At 37.5% G+C, this 21519-nt stretch overlaps 1 protein-coding gene across 6 annotated transcripts in view; it reads right to left on the reverse strand.

The window, feature by feature from the left end:
- The window catches only part of MAST4 (microtubule associated serine/threonine kinase family member 4), a 579655-nt gene that overhangs the window by 76050 nt on the left and 482086 nt on the right, over nucleotides 1-21519 (reverse strand). For all 6 annotated transcript variants that reach the window (XM_073014718.1, XM_007974205.3, XM_073014721.1 and 3 more), the window contains one exon: nucleotides 5044-5113. In XM_073014718.1, the coding sequence (XP_072870819.1) occupies nucleotides 5044-5113 (70 nt within the window). The remainder of the gene's footprint in view (nucleotides 1-5043; nucleotides 5114-21519) is intronic.

Genomic DNA, 21519 nt, shown 5'->3' on the forward strand with positions numbered 1-21519 from the left:
GAATCAATACAACCAAATAAGTAGAAAGTGAATGGGCTGATCCATATTATTGATGTCTCACTAATATACTCTGACAAAATGAATACCAGGGATAATTACAATGGTCAGACTCAGCAGATTCAAATGAATAAGAACAGAAAGGGAGGAGGAAAACACTCTCATCTGGAAACTGATAACCAGAGCAAATGATCTTTGGAAGGGGCTGACTTCCAGCATGGCACAAGAGCCTGTGGGGACTTTCTTTGCATCTGAAACACTTTCTGCTTATGATTTTCAAGGGAACAGTTCTACTCATCATGCTTAGGGAAGAAGGGATCATTGGGCTCACGGCTGGCTCAGGCCTGAAGTGTCAAATAACTTTAGCATTAAGTAAGTAACTGACCTTATGCTTAGAATCTCTTAAGAGTTACTGCCTTCGGACATGACCTGGCTTGTTACAGCAAAGCCTCCTGCCGAGTCTGAGCATGCAGCCCAGCTCTGGCTGGTTAACAGTCGGGGCAGAAAGAAACCTTCTCCATCAGTGATAGAACTTAATGCGAAGACTAAGTTGTTTGCCTCAGTCTTAGAGGCAAAGCTGGGAGGAGCCATGAAGAGGGTGGTTTTTATCTTCAAGTGATGACAGAATGGGTGGTTTCTCAGTTGGAGTTTGGCTGTGAATAAGGGTCATTACAAGGGTCTCAGATGAGTGAATGCAGCAGTAGAAACAATACCGCTGCAAAGGGAAGGGGACACCAGAAAGCAAATTTTCTGAAATCTCTGGCATTCCAGAGCTATTACTTTAAATGCAATTTTGAATAAGATTGTGCCTTAAAAGCCATAGAGCATTTTGAATGTTCTATGCAAATCTGCCAAGGGGCAAAAAAGGAAACACACACTTTAAAAACAGCAACATTGCATTCTTAGATCAATAAGACTGCAGTGTCACATATGGACATTTCGTAATTTGTGTTATTACGTTTGTAATTATGTTAACTTGCCAAGTGACAAGAGTGGACAAAATTTACCAGAGACACATTCACAATAAGTTGAAGTTAGGGAATTCAACAGCATCAGGCTTGAATTTGAGAAATGTCACCATTAGATGTTAATGTAAAAAACTGACATTTTAGCCTAAATTTATATTCATGGGAAAATAAAATTATAGGTTGCCATGGATATAACCTCCAATAAATGCAAATGGTCCACAAAGACAAAATGGAAAAAGTCAAGTGGACAAATCACAGAACTACGACAATGTTAAGATTTTAGTAAAATTTACCTGTCATTTCTGTACCATGATTGGAGTACAATTGAATCAAGTATGTTAAAAAAAAAAAAAGAAGCAAAATAAGATGTATGTAAATACACCAGATAAAATAAATTGAGATAAGTTATATGTTCTTTTGAAATACTTTTAAACAACTGAAAATGTTAATGATTTAAGAAGAAAGTAATTATATAACATGTTTATAAAGATACTTGATTGTTAAATGGACACTTATTAAAGAGTTAAGAATCCATACCTGCACTATATATTTTAAGCACCTCCAATTTGATAAAGTAAGAAAAGGATATGATTTTAAAAGAATTATTTAGTCCATTTAATAGCAATTATCAGAAACTAGTCTCTGGAAAGAGTGAGGGACACAATTTCCCCCCACTATGATTTTGTTTTGTGATTCATTAACTCTCCTTCCCCTCAGGTATCAATGAACATATTTCAGATGAATGAGCAATGCCAAGAGAAGACATGTTCTTATTAGTTCTGAAGCATAAATTACATTTGCTTGCTCCGGAAAACACACAACTAGAAAGATGTTTAAACATGAATGTGCTCAGCACTCTGTACAGCCATGGACCAGAAATAATTTACAACTCATAAAGTTCCCTAAGTTGTCTGTGTCTGTTTACTCAAATGGAGCACAAAGGACCACTGCATTTTCATTACCATGACAACTGCACATCAGAAGTTACTATACATGCTATATACAGTACTTGAGAGAACATGCCCTTTTTTCAAGAAAGCTATCACACAAGTGCAATTTGGATCCTGCTAACAATGTTGTCTTTTCTTTGCAGTAGCTACCATTGAAACGTTATAGGAAGACAAGACTACATTCTTGCCAATGCAACAAGCCTTTTTTGAAAAGAGTCTTTTCCCTTGTGGGTGGGAATCTTGGTGTTACATTACATGAAAAAGTAAGAAGAGAAAAACATCTGATGGGAACATGGGACATAAAAAAGATCAGCAAAAAAATAACAACCTTTATTTCAATACCACTCACAAAAATTTAGATTAATATGGTACACAACAAAGAAAGAATAAACAGTTCCAATATCAACCTGGCTATTCTAACTGTATGAAGAGGAAGCAGATTTATTGTTATAGTTACCTGGAGTGATACACCGAATATTCCAGTTGATGTTGGAAAAAGTTGAACTATGCCAATATAGTTAACTCAAATCTACTCCAGAATTCTGAAGGTGTAACTGAGAGGTTACAATGATCAGACTCAGCAGATTCAAATGCATAAAAACAGAAACGGAGCGGGAAAAACACTCTCATCTGGAAACTGATAACAAGAGCCAATGATCTTTAGTAGGTCTGACTTCCAGCCCAGTACTCAACAATTGTCTGATGACCTGAACTCAGCAGGGAAGTTTGTAGTAGTAATTGGCTTGTAGAAATACACTTGGAGATTCAACCTAGTGCATAATAACTAGGCAACTAGGAGAGACCCACAGCATTTCTTGGAAGGCTCTATGTTTCCCACAAAAGTGAAAGCAATCTGCAATACATAAACTTCCACAACTTCTGGGAATGGCAGGAGAGTATTTTTACCTCCATTTTACCACCAGGGAAAAAAGGATTAAGTAGGTCCACAATCAGGTGGATTGTAAATTAATACCACAATTAGCAATGTGAAAATGTTTCCTTGCTCCAGACAACATCTATACTATGGTTCTCACTTTCATCTTTTATTTTACTTAGTAGTAAAAAATTAATTCGATTATTTCACTCTCAAATCTGCATTTGAAAATATAGAAAGCAAGTCTGTGTCATCATACTTTGTACTCTATACTTGGACTATTTTGTTACAGGGGATGGTTACTAGGGAAGTATTACCACATAAGGTAAGAAAGATCAGAAAAGATTAATAAGCCAGACTTTTATCCCTTTACCCAAGACTACTTTTAAAAACAGAGCAATATTTCCTTAATTGGACTAAATTTTACAAAACAATAAAATGTGGGAGTCTCAAAATGACATTACTTCTTAAAGGCTCAGCAATGTGCACCAAATGGAAGGCAACAGAGACCTAGGAGTGGAATCTCCACGTTGCCTGAGGAAAAATCAACTCTAAAATGGAGAGAAATATCCCAGATGTTACATAAAAATACACCAATTTGAGTTTTCATGACACAGGGTTCTGTTTACTTGAATAACAGTTTAAAATGATGATCACTCATGTCTTAATCTAAATTAATACTTTTTGAAGAGTGTGGAGGGAGTTCCATTCGGAAATTCATGCAAATGAACTAGAGGTCTCCTGTGATAATCTCCTGTCACGGTTTATGGTTTATTCGTCAAAAATTAACATGCCTGGGGAGTTTATGTATTTTTTTAATAGCATGGAAACCAGATTCACGTGTCCTTCAGTCACCTATTTATTAGATTCTCTTCAATTTTCTAAATCTGCCAGGATTAAGATACTGTGATTTCTGTCATGTTTAAATGCACTCCATGAGATTTCCATATTTCTTATTATTTATAATAAATGTATTCTCCCCTTTATAGAGATAGGTTTTAAAGACTATAGTAAACACTTACTTATTAATTTTTATAGGATTTTTTTCCACTTGGAATAGTAGCACTATTATGAATTAATATTCATTGGGCAAACAGGCTTTCTGGGACCAGTACATTTTCTTACAGTACTTAAGAAGCTAAAAAAAGAGAAGTTGGAGCTGGGGGTAAAAACAGCGTATGGGTCTCAATAAGTTCCCTGGAGATGATGTTTTTATCACTCTTGTATTGTCCCCATGGTGAGATATATAAAGGCATTTAACACATGATGGGAAACAACTTAACTATGAAAAAACAAACCTTTTCACATCAGATTTATAATGAAATCTTAATTACACAGAATTCTGAAAATGCGGCAACTATTTTTTTTAGACTTAGTAATGTAAAATGCATGACACGCTGACAAACGGTCGTGAGGGCACTCCAAGTTTTGCTGGTTAGTCATATGTGTAAGAACAAGTATTTTTTTTTTAACCTACCTATGTGTCTTTATTAAGTGCTACCTTAATCCACTTCAGGATATAGTTAGGTCTCTGACGAAAACTGAGCAAATATCTAGGACATTCAGATCATAAACCGAGTTTCTCCTGAATATTCAGAAACTTGACTAAAGGTGCCATTTTGTTTTCTTGGTGTTTTTCCTGGGCAGAAGAGGACAAGCTATGCACGTGAGAGGGATGAAGGAGCCCAGGAAGGTGAAGGACTGCATCTGACAGGGCGAAGCAGATGAATTCCACATGCAGAACACAGAAGACATGACTGTGCACACTCCTCTGACTTGGCTACGTCATAGTAGAAAATCCACAATGAACATGGTGTGACATGACATTGTGCGCCTGCTATCCTCTGAACAACAAAAACACTTCCTCTTGACTCAGTGGTCCAGTTATAAGACATCTATCGTTGACGTCTAGTGCACAATTGCAAACATGATAGGAAGAGAAAGCAGAAAACATAGTCCATGCATGGCTTTTTCTCAATGGGATTACTAAATTGCTGGCTTGAAACTGCTAAAGCAGGTGTGTTAAAACAAAGCTTTGTGGCAGCCTAAGCTCCTCTGGCCAGTGGGGCTTTGGAGAAGGCCTTACAGAATAATGAGCAGGACCTCGCAGGGCACGGAGCAGCGGAGGGGGAGAAGCGGGGACGGGAGGATGCGGGGAGGGGGAGAAGTCGGGAGGGGGAAAAGTGGGGAGCGGGAGAGGAAAATGGGATTCTCTCTATAAGACTTTATGCCTCCACTCACATAAAGTCCTTACCTCCGTGCAAATGAAAAATGGGCTGAGGCACTGGGGGAGAAATTTCTTGGACTATCTTGAGGGCTATTTCCTAGAGAGAGAGAGAAAAGAGAAAATTTTACTACATGATTTTGTTTTTGTATCATTTCCACCTCAAGAATCCTCTCCTTAGAAATAAGTTTATTTACATTTCTGTAGAACGTCCTTTCCTCCAATAATGCTTTAGTTTTACCTGGACCAGGGATGGTGGGGTGGGCCAGGGGAGGAGATGGGGATGGGGGAGCATGAGTTCCAGCACAGCTTTCTTAAGTGTGCGAGACACATGAATAAACACATTCAGCTATATCACCAACCAGGAGTCCTGCATGGATATAACAATACAAATATTTCAATCTGATAGAGTAATGAATATATACAAGTCTTCGTTGTGACCCTCCAGATGCGAACATTTCAATGAGCAGGATGCAAGGGTAAGCATATGCTTCAATTGGAGGTGTTTTCCATTTTAGCAGGCAGCCTTAGTACTTTTTGTTTATAGTAGACTGAATAAGAGTCTGAGTTCCTGAAGATAAATCCTCATATTCTGAAGCACATATTTTAAAGGTGGATGTGTCAGAACTAGTTGTAAAACACTGGGAAGACCACAGCAGTTTGGACCTAGTTCTCAATGACCCAGATCTATCTCAGCATTGCCAAGTGGCTCAGCAGGATTACCCCTTGTCAATATTTTCCTCAACAATCCCTCTGCTCCTAAGCAGCTGGACTGTGACTGACCAGGCAGCCTCCAAAAGCCACAGCCACACAAAGGCTGGCAGAGCTCATCTTCCCCAGGCCTTCAGGGGTGGTGTGGAGCAGTGATTGCTCGTTGGAAGGAGGGCAGCTCCCCTGGGGCTTGTTACTTTCTCCATTAGCCCACTCAACCTGCTGCTGCTCATTGAGAAAGCTTGGCCAGCAGCTGGCGAGGGCAAGTTCAGGATGCTCCAGACCACCCTGCTTCCCTCTGCATGTTTAATTAGATTGGCAGAATTGTCTGAGGACCACATGGAACTGTAGCTGGTTTAAATAAGTGGGTAAGGAAAGGCTGCAAAGCAATCCTGTACCTTCTAGAAAAAGGAAAAAGGAAAAATAAATCAGGAAGCTACGTTTAATCCCTAACAGCAAGTCAATTGCCACATTACTGGTTTCTTAATGAAAGTGACTACTGTAATTGGGTATAAGGAATACAAGATTTTATGTCAAAGTCAGTACCTGGCTGTAAAAGGTAAACAATTTATTACCAGTGTGCAGAAAGAATAGACTGACACATTAAGGAGGATACATTTAGTGTTACCTTGAGGACGTTTGGACTGACTGTATCTCAACTGAAATTCTTCAATTAACTTAAGGTTGCAAATTTTATAGTGATGTCTTCAACAAATGCCATTAACTTTATGACAGACAGCACAATCACAGCCATTTAACTGGGAAGCGCTGAGAAGCCCATTTCTTTATGGATAGAGAATCATGAAGCATTTTTCCCCCTGCTGCAATGAAATTTATCATGGCTTTGCATCTGTTATTCCTTGGGCCCCTGGAGAAATGAATTCTGCTTTTGCCATCCAGTAACCCAGGATTCATTTTGTCCATTTATCTACACAGCTAAATTAAGTTCTTTCAACTTCTCTCAATAGCCTTCATCCCCTCTCCTGACACCCCTAATTTAGCTTGTATATTTCTCTTCATATTCCTTTAAAAATCTCAAATTTCAAGATGGCTAAAAATTTTGTTTCCTAAAGGAAATAATCTAATGCCAGAAATATTCACATAAATTTTTTTTTTCATTTGGGAAAAGTGTTCAATTTGCTCACACACCATATAGAGCAAACCACCAGTAAATAATTAGGCGTAACACAACAACTGATTATCTGAAGCCAAGACATTCTAAGAACAATCCCTGCTACACCTATTCACTTAAAATGAAATCATAAGGCTAATGAAACCTGGCACCAAATTCTTAGCCCTGTGTGCTTTGTAAAGAAAACACTATATCTGGAGATTCTAATGTGATCAACCAGAACAATAGAGAGCTTATTAACATGTATTTTTTAATCTGAAGAAGGAAGAAACAAGGAATTGACTTAAAACCCTTTTCACTTTTTGGGATATTAGTGAATGGTTCCCATGCTGACCCATCATCTTCAGGATGAACAGGCAGAGACATAGATAAAGAGGTGAATTTAACTCTGCTCTTTAAAACACACACACACACACACACACACAAGGATGCCATTAACCATTTTCCATATTCAGATTTTGCCCTCGCATCTTAGGCTGCATTTCTAGGTCCTTCGCTTGAACATTTTCCTCATTTTCTTCTCATCTACTACACTGCTGTAAAATCTAACTTAAATTCCCACATCTTCAACTTCAAGACTATAGAGGTGTTGGTTCTAGCTTACTAATCACAGATGTTTCTGTTTCATGTCAGGCCAAAAAGCTAAATTAAAATGCAAATATATATACATACGTATCTTTAAACACACACACACACATATACACACATACATAAACACACACATATACATACACACATGAATTATCATAAGGCTCTTAACTGTCAGAGGATATTAGAGAAAATGAGTGAGAATGATGTGGGCTAGAGAAACTGATAATTCCTTAAGGACAAGGGACTCTAGCTCAATTTGAAGGCAGTTTAGCAGGTTTTAGGTAAGAGGAGAAACAGAAGGCGACTTCAGGAAGGAGTCAGAAACAATCCAAACACAGTAGGGCAAAGCAACCGAGACAGTTTCTCTGGCTGAAGGGAATGGGGACTGGGAAAGCCAACGAGCTGTGTTTATTGGTACTGATTAGTTAGAGGCTTTAAGAAATACTTGGAGGCAAGAGAGAGATGCCAGAGGTTCTAAGCTGGCCTGAGTGTACTTGGTGTGGGTGGCCAGGGGAGTAGAAGAGGAGGAGGGACCTAGACTAGCACATGGAAGGCCAATAGAAAGGATATTCTGGTGGGCAAACCAAGTATAGTCGTTAGCGGATTAGAAACAAGTGAAAAAGAATACAGGCTAAAAAAGTGACTGATGTTTCCAATGTGCGTAGATTGGGAAAATGACTGATCCCCTAATAGGAAATTTTCGGAGAGAAATGGAGTGGTGGTGGTAACAGAAGAAAAGGGTAAATGAGCATTCTATAGATTTCTGTGTTACGTATTACAGAAATTCCTCCATTTGCCTTAGGGAGGAATTATAAGACTAGCAGATTTGGCAGGTAGAAGTCAATCTTTGAAGTCTTTGTTCTTATTTGAAATAAAAATTAATTCCTACTCAGTCTCTGAAGACTTAGCAATACTATTTTGTTATGCAGTGATCAAAATACTGCTAATTTAGAACAGGCCAAATTATAAAGCACATACTATACATTCCAAACTCAGCAATGAGGACTTGGCTGCTGTGCATATGCACAGTGCTTTCCCAGGATGAGAGCAAGAAGGAGTGAAACCTGAGTCCTATACATGACCTTCACTCCTCATAGCACTGCTCTCTGAATTCATCCACCCATCTGCAAAGCAATACCTGAGAGACTCCCAAATGAAAACTGGTGCCAGTTAATTCTCTGCCCATATGTGCAGCACTTGCTTATAACTAAAATCCTGCTGCTCCCAGGGATTTGCTGGCTCTTGGATGTTCGAGGGCTAGGATACTTTATAGACTGCTGGTATCACTGCTGCTGTTTCTGACCTGGTAAAGTAAACCTTAGTAGTGGTCAGGCATTAGGCAGGTAATTAACTCCATGATCCCCATGGGGAACCAGCATGGCTAATACATAAGCAGTGTAGGAAAAACATACTTTACCTAACAGCACTACACAGGGTGCCTCATTTTAGCGGCAGCTATTGTCAAGAAAGTGATTTCCAGATTAATTAAATTGTTTGATTGCTTTGTAATTAGACTGGAGAAGTCCTGTGTCTTCGCTACGAGAAGCAAGCTGCAAATCTTTTTAAAAGGCATATGCTATGCCCTCTATAGATTATTAACGTGCTTTTAATAGCTGTCTGTTTGCGAAATGATAGTTTCTGATGACTTGAATTTCTATCAGGACTGAGGGAATCCAAGAATGAATGATAATTGCCATTTAAACTCCCGGTGGATCAAAGAGTAAGCCCCCATTTGAATCCCTGTTGCCATTACTTGATGATCCCCTTAAATGAGTTGTGACATTTGCACCATAACAATCAGTGCTGTGTTTCTTATTGCTGTGTTCGAGATTCCTGGCAAATGGACACTGCTTAAAAATCCTAAAACCAAACTTCACAGAATCAAATCTACGATCTCCTTGTATGATGAACACCAGCAGATAAAGTGGGCACTGGAACACGATGCAGGAACCTCAAGCAGAGTGAACTCTGTAAAATAACAGTTCCGTTCCCCTGAGAACTTTGAGTCCATCTCACCAGACCCAGACAGGTGACTCATGAAAAGAGCTAGGAATCTCCCTTTCATTTAGACACCTGTCTCCAACTGGCTCCTCTCCAGATATAATTGTAGAATATTAACTAAACCTGGGCAGCTGTTTTGATTCTAAGTGGCCAAGAAAAAACCTTGATTGGCCGTCAGTGGAATTCTCTGGGTAAGTTGTCAAGTGTTCACAGGCAGGGCAATGAATAGAAGTAGAGTCATATGCTTAAGTTTCAAGTAAAAGACAGAATTATACACAATGAATCAAGGCTTTCTTATAATCTGGGCTCTCTGAATCTTTGGTTTTTCCTGTCCCTGTCTTATTGACCCTTCCATAGCTATAGCACCATTACTCACCGCTTGACTGATTGAGCCAACAATATTTACTAAACATCTACTCTATAGAGAGGGATAACATGATTTGATTTACATTTTAGAAAGACCCTTCCAGCTGTTGTGTGGCCAGTGGGCTTTAAGCAGGCAAGAGTGGAAGCAGGGGGATGAGTTAGGAGGCTACCAGCACAGACAAGGTAAGAGAGATGTTGATTTAGATAGGGTGATTGAAGAGCTGTTATGTTTTGGCAGCAGAGCCAATGGGATTTGCTGGAAAATGGGATTGCGTGGAATAAAGGGGAAAAGAATGCAAAGAAGACTTCAAGATTTTAGAAGCAAGTGAGTATATGGTGGCATTAATTGAGATGGAGAAGACTGAGGGAGAATATGGTTTATCAGTGTGAGAGAGAATTAAGGGCAAAACTTGAACACCTGGGCAAGCTTTAGTCTTTTTTTTACTTATGGAGGCTCCACATAAAATAATTTCAAATATATTAAATGTGTTCATAGTCCACAATTCTGCAATCATATATAACGATGTTACATTTAATTGCAGTTCTCAAATGTAACATTTAGAGTACCTAAACACTGAAGAATCCCGTTACAATTTTCTTTTTTTTTTTTTTTTGAGACGGGAGTCTTGCTCTGTCGCCCGGGCTGGAGTGCAGTGGCCGGATCTCAGCTCACTGCAAGCTCCGCCTCCCGGGTTCACGCCATTCTCCTGCCTCAGCCTCCCCAGTAGCTGGGACTACAGGCGCCCGCCACTTCGCCCGGCTAGTTTTTTGTATTTTTTAGTAGAGATGGGGTTTCACCGTGTTAGCCAGGATGGTCTCGATTTCCTGACCTCGTGATCCACCCGTCTCGGCCTCCCAAAGTGCTGGGATTACAGGCTTGAGCCACCACGCCCGACCACAATTTTCTTATTGTATATTAGAGTAAATAACATTTTTTAATCTCATTATTCAGTGCATAATGAACTTAATGGTCCTAATCTATTTCAGACATTCAAACCAGTCAACAATGCTAAGTAAAATATTTGTAGAGAAGAAAAATTCTACAGGCTAAATATTAAAGTTTGGATAATGACCATTTTAATCATTCCGTCTCCTGTCCCCATAAGTAAAACTAAATGGAATATAACAATAGGTAGATAATATTCCACTTCTTTCTCTAAATAATTTATAATTGTAAGTGATGGTAAGGGATAAACTCCAGTTATACATCTAGATACACAAAAAGTGTACTTTGAGTTCTCAGTGTCTAATCTCGTCCCTGTTATATAGCAAGCTGAAAACAGTTTTTTTCTACTTTAATAATTATTTATAAGTTCTTTTTATGCACAGGGCTTTGAGCTATCTGCTAGAACAGATTATAGGTGAACACAATGTAAAGAGCTAAACGTCTACTGATAGATACAGATGTGTATATCCAACTCCAGACTTACTTTGTGAAATCAATTCTGGATCCTTATCCATGCGACAAAGAAACTTTCTTAAATCAAAGCCCTTAAATATATTTACTTTTTAAGAAAACTGTTTCACAATAGACTGTTGATAAATGGACATGTAATGTTTTCTAAGGAATGACTGAAGAGGTTATAGAGAGACAAACATGTAGGGAGTGGAAGAGAGACCCAATAAGAGGTCAATTTCTTGTCATAAGACTCACACAGATACCCATTGTCTCCATTTCATGAAGCTGTTTCTCTGGAACTTGTGTACTGTATTTGAAATGCCGTGGCATTGACAGGAATCCCTTGGAGATGTGTTATAATGGGTTCTTGAGAATGTTTTAGCTTTTCATTGACCCTTCCTTATTACTCTGAATTGATGTCACATCTCAAGGTGATCCCGAGTAAAGACTGCTGAATGTCACGAGTGATGAAGAAAGTTGATTTTTAGTTGTATGTTTTCCTCCCATCTACAGTAATTCATCTTCCTAGCAACAGAGAAGAGATGACTTTTACCCCTTGTTTAAAGTTACCGAGTAGCATTTGTAAGGTCAAGGAAGGGAGGTAAGAACATAGCCACTGTAACAGATATTCCTAAGCTTCGTGCAATTTCATGAAACTTGATTCATTCTATTAATCTTACATAATTAATTATAGACTGAACCTGGATAAGACTCTGAGTTAAAGAATGTAACCTAATGCGTACGTATTTTTTTTTCTATCTTACATGAAGGGATTTAATTCCTTAACATAATTAGATACAAAGAATTTCCCCTTTTTCCTAGAAGAAGGGTGGATGTTATCAGGAAATGGGTTTTTCTCAGACTGTTTGTTTCAATTGCTGAGTAATTTCTAGTCAAACAGAAAGTATTTAAATGAAACACATATCCATATAACTTTCTAAATTCCATCTAAAGGTATTCTCTATTATAAATCTCTTTCTTTTGGCTCTTAGTTAAAAAATAAACACTAACTTTAATGAGGCCCCATTTAAGAAATGCTAAACGTTTTGTTTGCCTCTGGTACACAGGAATTTTATCTGGAAGAAGCAAAATATGTGAAAAGATGTTTTCTTTTTCCTTTTACGTTAATCATTTTTCAATTTCTAACTTCAGAAGTGTGTTCAGACTTAAAGGATCAAAGGCATTTAACCCTGTTGCTTCATAATAAAACAGTATGTGATGTGCCAAGAATCTATCAAATCAGAATTCTGACTTTTAAGTTCCCATAAACCATACAGGAAATGTTGGAAACTCTTGGCCTGTAGATATTTATTCCTCTAATATTTTTCTCACACTCATTTCCTCCATTTCCTTAGATCAATAAACAGGTGTCAATGTGAACGGCATATGAGAATCACCTTTGAAGCTTTAAAAATGACATCCAGCCCCTATCCCAACTTCCCTTTTTGGTGACACTTTTTATATTTCAAATTTAGAGGAAAGTTGTAACAATAGTAGAGAGAGCTTCTGCTCTCTTTACTCAGATTCACCTGTTTAACATTTACAATTACTTTATTACTATTTCTCTCCATATTTTTAAATTTGGATTTTAACATTATTTAAATAAGTCAGAAACATAGTCTTATAACTCTAAATTTTTGTATATATGTCCTATGACCAAGGACATTCTCTTACACGCCCACAGTTCGATTTTCAAAATTAGGAAACACAATGTTGATACAATGTTATTATGTAATCTGTACTCCATATTTAAATTTAACCTCACCAATTGTCCAAATAATGTCCTTTAGGGCTATTCTCTTCTCTTACTTTAGTATCTGATCCAGCATTTCGCATTGCATTTAGTTGCTATGTCTCTCTGGTTTCATTCAGTCTGAAACAGTTCCTCAATTGTACCTCTGCCTTAAAGACCCTGACACTTTTAAAGATTGCAGGTAGGCTGGGCACGGTGGCTCACACCTGTAATCCCAGCACTTTGGGAGGATCACGAGGTCAAGAGATGGAGACCATCCTGGCCAACATGGTGAAACCCATCAAAAATCAGCTGGGCATGGTGGCACGTGCCTGTAGTCCCAGCTACTCGGGAAGCTGAGGCAGGAGAATCACTTGCACCGTGGAGGCAGAGGCTGCAGTGAGCTGAGATCCCACCACTGTACTCCAGCCTGACAACAGAGTGAGACTCCGTCACAAAAAAAAAAAGATTGCAGGTGGTTGTTTTGCAGAATGTCCCTCAATTTGGGTCGTGTAGTATTTCCTTATAACTAGATTTAGGTTATGAAATTTGCAGGGGAGCAATATCATGTAAGTAATGAAGTATCTTTCTCAGTGTAATATATCCAGAGGTACATGAGATTGATTTATCCTGTTATTGATAACTTTGGTCACGTGGCTAAGGTGGTGTCCACCAGTTCTTCATTGTAAAGTTATTATTTTTCCCTTTGTGATTAATCCCAGGCACTTTCTGAAACACATTTAAAATGTCATTACAAATAATAGAAAAACTGACATCTTATTCATACAACATTAGCTTTCTATATATCTGAAGCATAGAAATTTTATTTTCACAAAAAGTATTCTTTATCACACTAGAATATTTTAAAAATCAAATGCCATATATGTCAACATTTGAAAAAAATTATTTTTATAGTTTTAAAGGTGCAAGTGCAGTTGTGTTACAGAGATATATTACATAGTGGTGAAGTTGGCCAACCCCTTTTAAATGAGATAATTCTAATGTGCAGCCAGGGTTGAGAACCACAGTCTTAGAATTCCTTGTATACTGTAGATCATGTTCTAAGCTTCCACTTGTCCCTGAGAGTTCTTAACCAGGAAGTCTTAAAATTTTTTCTTACTTCCCTATTTTCTCCCATAATTCAGCATCTCTTCTTCCTTGTCTCAATCATACTAGTTCGATGTCTGTTTTATACATTCACCTCACTTCGACCTCTAAGTATTGTCAAAACAGCATTAAGACCTGAAATTCCTTCCCTATCAAACCAAACAAATAGTATATCGTACCATGTTAATAATCCAGAAATCCCAAATGCCCACAGATATCCTCCTGGGTTAAGCAGGTACATAACCTCCCCCACCCCAAATCCTATTGTTACTCTTACCCAATTATATGAACAGTTTTCCCTTCCCTCTAAAATAGGAACCCCTCCCCACATGCTAAGCTTCTACTGCTCCTGTGTTCCTAGGCTAAGATCTAAAAACCTCTGTAAAATATATATATTTATTTATTATATATTTATATATGTTAAATATTTATTATACATTTATATATAATATATAAAGAAAACATTAATTAACCATAATATTTACATTTTCACTATCAACTTTACTCATGTTTGTTCATACCAGTTTTCATTTTAATCAGTACCTAACAAACATGAATATTTGACTTAAAATCTATGCATCTCATGCTTGCTTTCATTTTTATAAGAGGCAGAATGCCTATTATACGGTCCATGTAATATTAGACTATTTAAAATTATTAGGACAGTTAAAATCAAGGCACGGGATCTAGATTCAACAACTGATTATCAGAAGCAAAACTAAGAGTATTCACTCTAATTCTTCTTATCATTCCCTCTTGCATAAAAACATAATTTGCCTTTATCCATAATAGGAACATGGCCGTTCGGATCCTTTCATTACGTTCTGTACATGCATCCATGATATCTTTAGTAGATAACCTGAAAATAATTGATAAGTGTGATTAGTGGAGCTTGTTTCAAGCCACACGTGACTCTTGAGATTCTGTATGCACAAATGTCAACCTTCAGAGAATCACTATCTTACACAGCCACAGTTACTATTGCAAGGTGTTGAATCCTTCAGGTATTCTGGGGTGCACTGAGATGGGAGAAAAAAAGTGGGGATTATTCTCTTAAATGACATGGCAGGGTCTTTAAGTCCCTCTTTGAATGAAAAAGTAAGTACATAAAAGGCACATATTTAAAAATTTTAAATCATTTGGCAAGCACTTATGCAGAGTTAATATATGCAGGACACTTTGCTGGGGCCAGAGAGTCAAAGACAAATGATACTCGGGGCTTCCTTCAAGTTATGTTGGCAGTGACAATGGATGCGATGGAACGCTGACCATTCTGAAGGCTGCGTTTAACGAAGCCAAAGCTTTGTATTCTGAGAATACTCAAGGGGTCAGAAATGGTGAATTATTTTGCGTGTCAGGTCAGGTGTGACTATAAGGCAGACTAGTGCTAAGAAGCTGGACAGTAAAGCACTGCCACTTTTCCCTCCCTTTTTGCAGACCCCTGGTAGCCTTTGGAGAAAGAAGGCTGAATCAGACCATCCCTGACCACAAGCCTCTAACCCACGAGGCAAGGAAGAGAGACCCAGCATGTGGAACTGTGTTCACGGAGGTAACAATAAAATAGGGAAGATGTGAATTCGGAAGAGAGAATAATGGACAGCTTTGCAGGGACAACCTTCGATCTGCATCTAGAGGAAAAAGTGAAAGGAAAGGAGGCTTTGAGGCAGAGGAAAATGAAGGGACAGAGTCCCAAAAATGAACTGTATGTTTTTACATGTTTTAATTTTTATTACAAAAGCAATTATATATACATGGAAAAAAATTCAAATGATTCAAGTAGACATACGATAAAATCAAAAAACCTCTCTCAACCTCTGTTATTCACTGGTTCATTCAAACACTTTTGTGTCAGGCTCTGTACCAAACTTTGCGTCTCCACCTCCACCTCCCCATCCCCAGTCCTACAATTCAGAAGTGACCTCTTTTGATAGGGTATGTACCTATCTAGAAATATGTGAATATGTGTGTATTCACAAGCATATATTATGTGTATAAAAAATTCCTCCCAAAATAATACATCAAATATAATGATCTATATTTATATACCTTAAAGTTCTATATTTGCTATTTTTTAATTATCTATAACCTTTTGAGTTAGCCCATCTAAATCTCTATTATGTTTCAGCACCAAATAATATTCCAATATTTCAGTTAGTATCATTTACTTAGTATTTTATGAATGAATATTTATACTGATTTTAGTGTTTTGAAGATTCAGTGAACATCTTCTAAATATTTACAAACTTACTTCCAAGAGCTAAATTCCTATGAGCAAAACTGGTGGGTACAGTTGAGTACAGTGCACTCTGGACTTCGGTCCTTCTCGCTAAATTGCTCTCCAAAGACATCGCACTGGTATTTTCACTAGTGACATACAGGATGCTGTCTACCTTACACCTTGCCAATACTAAATTTTTTCAGATTTTGGCAATTTGATAGATAACATCAGATTGCTTGAGATATCTATCTATCTATCTATCTATCTATCTATCTATCTATCTATCTATATTTCCAGTTTTACTGAAGTATAATTGACAAAAATTGTACATATTTAAGGTGTACAATGTAATGTTTTGCTATACAAATACATTATAAAATAATTACCACAATCAAGCCAATTAACAAGCTAATTATCATGTTTCTTCAGATGATTATGAGTGAAGCTGAGCATCTTTTTAATGTTAACTGATGATTTGTGTTTCTTTTTGTACAAACTACGCAGAGTTCATACTTTATTCCACTGAGTTCTTCTGTTAGTCTTTTATTGTTTGTTTTTGTTTTCTTGTTTTTCACATCAAGGCAACACTGTCAATATATTGAAGACTGGTTTTCTCATCTATGTTTACCTTTTAATGTTGCTTATGGTAACTTTTCTGTGGAAAAGTTTTTATCTAATCAAATTTGTCAACCACTTTCCTTTATGGCTTTTAGTGTTTTATCTTGTTTGGAAAGGCCTTCTCCAATCCCAAATTATTTTCCAAATGTATCCATACTTTTTTTCTATTTATTTATGTATTTATTAGTTTTGAGAGAGAGTTTTGCCCTCGTTGCCCAGGCTGGAGTGCAATGGCGTAATCTCGGCTCACTGCAACCTCTGCTTCCCAGGTTCAAGCGATTCTCCTGCCTCAGCCTCCCCAGCAGCTGAGAATATAGGCACCCACCTCCACGCCCAGCTATTTTGTTGTATTTAGTAGAGATGGGGTTTCACCATGTTGGTCAGGCTTGTCTCGAACTCCCGACCTCAGGTGATCCACCTGCCACAGTCTCCCAAACTGTTGGGATTACAGGCGTAAGCCACTGCACCTGGCCTTTTTCTAGTACTTCTATTGTTTAATTCATTTTTTAAAATCTATATGGGGCTTATTTCTTGGAAGGAATGAGATAGCAGTCCAGCTTACCTCTTTTCCAAATGGCTAATCAATTGATTTAGGACAATTTATTGGCTTGAATAACCTACACTTTCTTTCAATGATTTAAGCAAGACACATTTAAGTAAAGTGAAGTAATCTGATGCCATGGATGGGGAGTTGTAGGAAATTAAGGCAGAGAGTGAATGGCGAGGAGCAAAGTGGATGGATGAAAGCATAACTACAACAGTCGGGGGCCAGTAGGAAATATTCTTTACGGCAGTACTACAGGTGATTCATCACCTGAGTGGGGCCCTTATTTTTATCAAGTACTCCAGGTGCTTCTTAGGCACAATAGTGTTTCTGAATCCCAGCTTTAGAACAGTGATCTTAACCTTGGCTTCACATTAAAATAGCCTAGGGAACTTAAAAAACCCCAAAGCCCAAGTCACACTGCAAACCAATTAAATCAGAACAGGGAGGGAGGTGGAGGGCAATCATCAGTCATTTTTAAAGCTTCCCAGGTGACTCCAGTGTGCATTCAGGTTTCAGAAACACTACTTTAGATTCTGCTGGAAAAAAAAAAAAAAAGTGAATTTTACAGTTTAAGTTGTTCTCTACCATTACTCTGTATCAAAATCTCTGGGGAGCTTTTAAAAAGATATAGGCCAGGCCAGGCCAGACACCTTAAGTTTCTGACTTAATTGGCCTTGGGTCTGGGTATGTCTTTAAGTTCCACATGTGATTCAAATGTACTGCCAGGCTATAGAACCTACAGGGCAGTAATTTTTCAACTATAGAGTGTATCAGAATCACCTTGAAAATGTGTTAGACCACAGAGTGCTGGGCACCACCCCCCACAGCTACTTACTTAGTAGATCTGGGTTGGAGCCTCAGAGTTTGTATTGCTAACTAGTCTGGCGGTGGCAGTGGATGCTGCTGCTGTTCTGGGAATCACTTTAATAACCACCATACTCCAGTATGTCATGATGAACCATGAAATGTTTTACATTAGGTAAAAGACATAACTAAGTTCTTGTCTTTCAAAAAAATGGGCTTCAGTGTCTGAGAGAGATTTGATGGAGGTGGAGCCCAGGAAGTGCCAAAGCAGGCTCCCAGTTCTCTGTCACTGCAACATCCCAGTGGCTGTGGCACTGGGGAGGGGGGTCAGGTGTAAAACACTTTTCAGAGGGAAAGCAGGAGGAGGGTGTAACAAAGGATGATGCTGACATTTCTAGTTTGAGTGACAAGGTAGATGATGTTGCTAATAACAGAGAGAATAAACAAATTGGAGAAAATCAATTTGATATTGGGTAACAGCTAGATTTGAGGTGCTGGTGGGACACAATCAGATGGACAGAGTGTTGGTAAACAGACACATGCATCTGTGTTCAGGAGAAATGTCCAGACCCAAGATAAAGCGGTGGGAAAAATCAGCACATGCATGAAAGAGAGGACCTTGGTAAAAGAGTTTATGCCACAAGTAAGTGTGACAGAGAATGTGATACAAGGGATTCCAATAGTTAAAATAGCAGAAGCAGCAAAAGGAGCCAACAAGAACAGAAATACAGAAGCAAGCACCATAGGAAGCAAGAGAAGACAACTACTCAAGAAATTGGAGATGGTTCCTGGTATTAAATACTGCAGGGTGCTGAGGTTCAATTTTTTTTTCTTTCCCAGAAAGAGGTCATTGGATCAGATTAGGCCACTGGGCAATCAAGGTGCATCTCCCACAGTGGAGCAGTAGAGTGGAATGCTGTCAGGCTGAGTTCATCACCAATTAATCATGGGCAATGTTATACCTGGACTAGTTTCCCAGGGCTACTACAGTAGGAATTCCTGGCTCTGTTTTACCAAGACATGTAATAAAGATAATAAATAACAAGATCTATATTTGGTTATTAAATTAATTAAATTATAATTTCAAAAATAAAAAACCTCCAATGTTATAATAGCTAATCATTTCATAGCATGATTTTACAACTTAAAAATGTGCTATCAGGTGGAAAAATGTGTGAGATAATGCCCAAGGGAGTGCTTAGCTTTTATATATTACGACCTACAGTTACAGCAAAACAAAATTTTGACCTTTCCCCTATAGGCTAGCAGATTTATCATTTTGGAATCCTAATGAAGAACAATATTTCTTAGGCTATTATTTACTTTTTTTAACTAAAAGATAAAGATGACAAACTTCTGCTAAATAGTTTTGTAATATTTTACAACATCAATGAACTCAACTCCCCACCAATGACATTTTTATTCAGCAACGCATGTCATAAAAAAACACTCCAACGCCAGGTGTGGTGGCTCACGCCTGTAATCCCAGCACTTTGGAAGGCTGAGGCCGGTGGATCACTTGAGCCCAGGAGGTTCAAAACCAGCCTGGGTAACATGGAGAAACTCTGTCTCTACAAAAAATACAAAAACTTAGCGAGGCACGGTGGTGCATGCCTGTAGTTCTCAGTTACTTAGGAGGCTGAGACGGGAGGATCACCTGAGCCTGGGGAGTTCAAGTCTGCAGGGAGCCATGATCATGCCATTGTACTCCAGCTTAGGTGACAGAGCAAAACCCTCTCTAAAAAGGAACAACAACAACAACAACAAACCCATTCCAATCTTCATTCAGATCCTACACTAACCTCCAGCAGACGTATACCTTTCTAGGTGGATGTTAGGTAGAAGATAGTAACATATGCCCATCACTACCATGGGGCTGACTAAGGACAAATTAGACTGAGGGGATAACTTTAGTACTGCTACTAATATTGGAAAACGCTACACATAAAACTGTTTAACTGTTTTAGACTGAGGCAGATGGTGAGGGTGAAAGCAATATGCACATGAATTTTTCTAGTGAAATGTTTAAAATCTATAGGAAAAGAACTGCTCACCTTTAAAATAACTTTTAAAAATCTGACTCTAACACATGATCAAGGCAGAGGATCTGCAAAATACATTAAAGTATAAAAATGAAATTGGTAACCCTACTAATGTAATATTGTAGTGTCTTTTTTTACAGTGTACACATGTATACACAAATATACTTTCAAATTAGATCACAAACCATACTCAGTTTTGTGTCCTGCTCTTTATAATTAGATTATAATTACAATCTTCCTATGCTATTAAATATTTTTCTAAAAAGTGATTTTTAAATAGCTACAAATTATTCCATTATACAGATGGACTACAATTTAACCATCACTCTTCTTAGTATTTAATGTTTAGGGTGTTTCCAATTTTGTACTATTACATATTATTGCTGCAATTAACATCCTAAAATGTACATTTGAGTACTTTTCTGATTATTTCCTTAAATTATATTTCCTAAAATGCAAATAATAGTTCAAGTGATGTGAACTATTTTTAGGGTTCTTGACATAAAATATCAAGCTGCTCTCTTAAAACTATTGTAAATTTACATTAATGTAGTGAAAATATCCATTTCAGTATACCATCATCAGAAATGAATATTACCATGTTTGCTGTTTAATATTTGCAAACAGGTGAAAACTGATGTCTCATCATTTTGATGTACGTTTATTTGATTAATGAGAGGTTTGAACTTTTCATCTGTTTATCTGTCATTTCTATTTCTTTTGTGAGATGTCCGTTCATGTCATTTGCCTATTTATTTAGTGGGGTAATATTTTCATACGTTCATTAAAAAAAGCTCTTTATGACTTAACAATATTGATCTTCTGCCCATTATACTTCTCGTAGATATGTCCTAAGTTATTTGTTAGTATATTAATTTTGTTCACAGTATTTTTTAACTTACAGAATTTTAAACTTCTATTATAAATCTTTTCCTTTCAGTGATTTCTTCTACTTTTTCATACTCAGAAATTATTTCTCCATCCTAAATACAGTAAATGTTCAACTATATATTAATTTTACTTTTTAGCATTTAATTTTTACAGGTAATTTAAAAGCCATATGAGAATCATTTTAGTATACAGTATGAATGAAGCTCACCTTAAGTATTTTTCATATACTTTTCCCAGTACCATTTGTTGATTAAACTATTTCCTTTGCAGTGGTTTGTGATGTTTTCTTCAACATATCTTCATCCATTCCTTCCAGTTCTTATTCATATATGAATGCTTGTATTGTC

This window comes from Chlorocebus sabaeus, chromosome 4, assembly GCF_047675955.1.
Source record: "Chlorocebus sabaeus isolate Y175 chromosome 4, mChlSab1.0.hap1, whole genome shotgun sequence".
In the NCBI taxonomy this organism is placed as follows: Eukaryota; Metazoa; Chordata; class Mammalia; order Primates; family Cercopithecidae; genus Chlorocebus; species Chlorocebus sabaeus.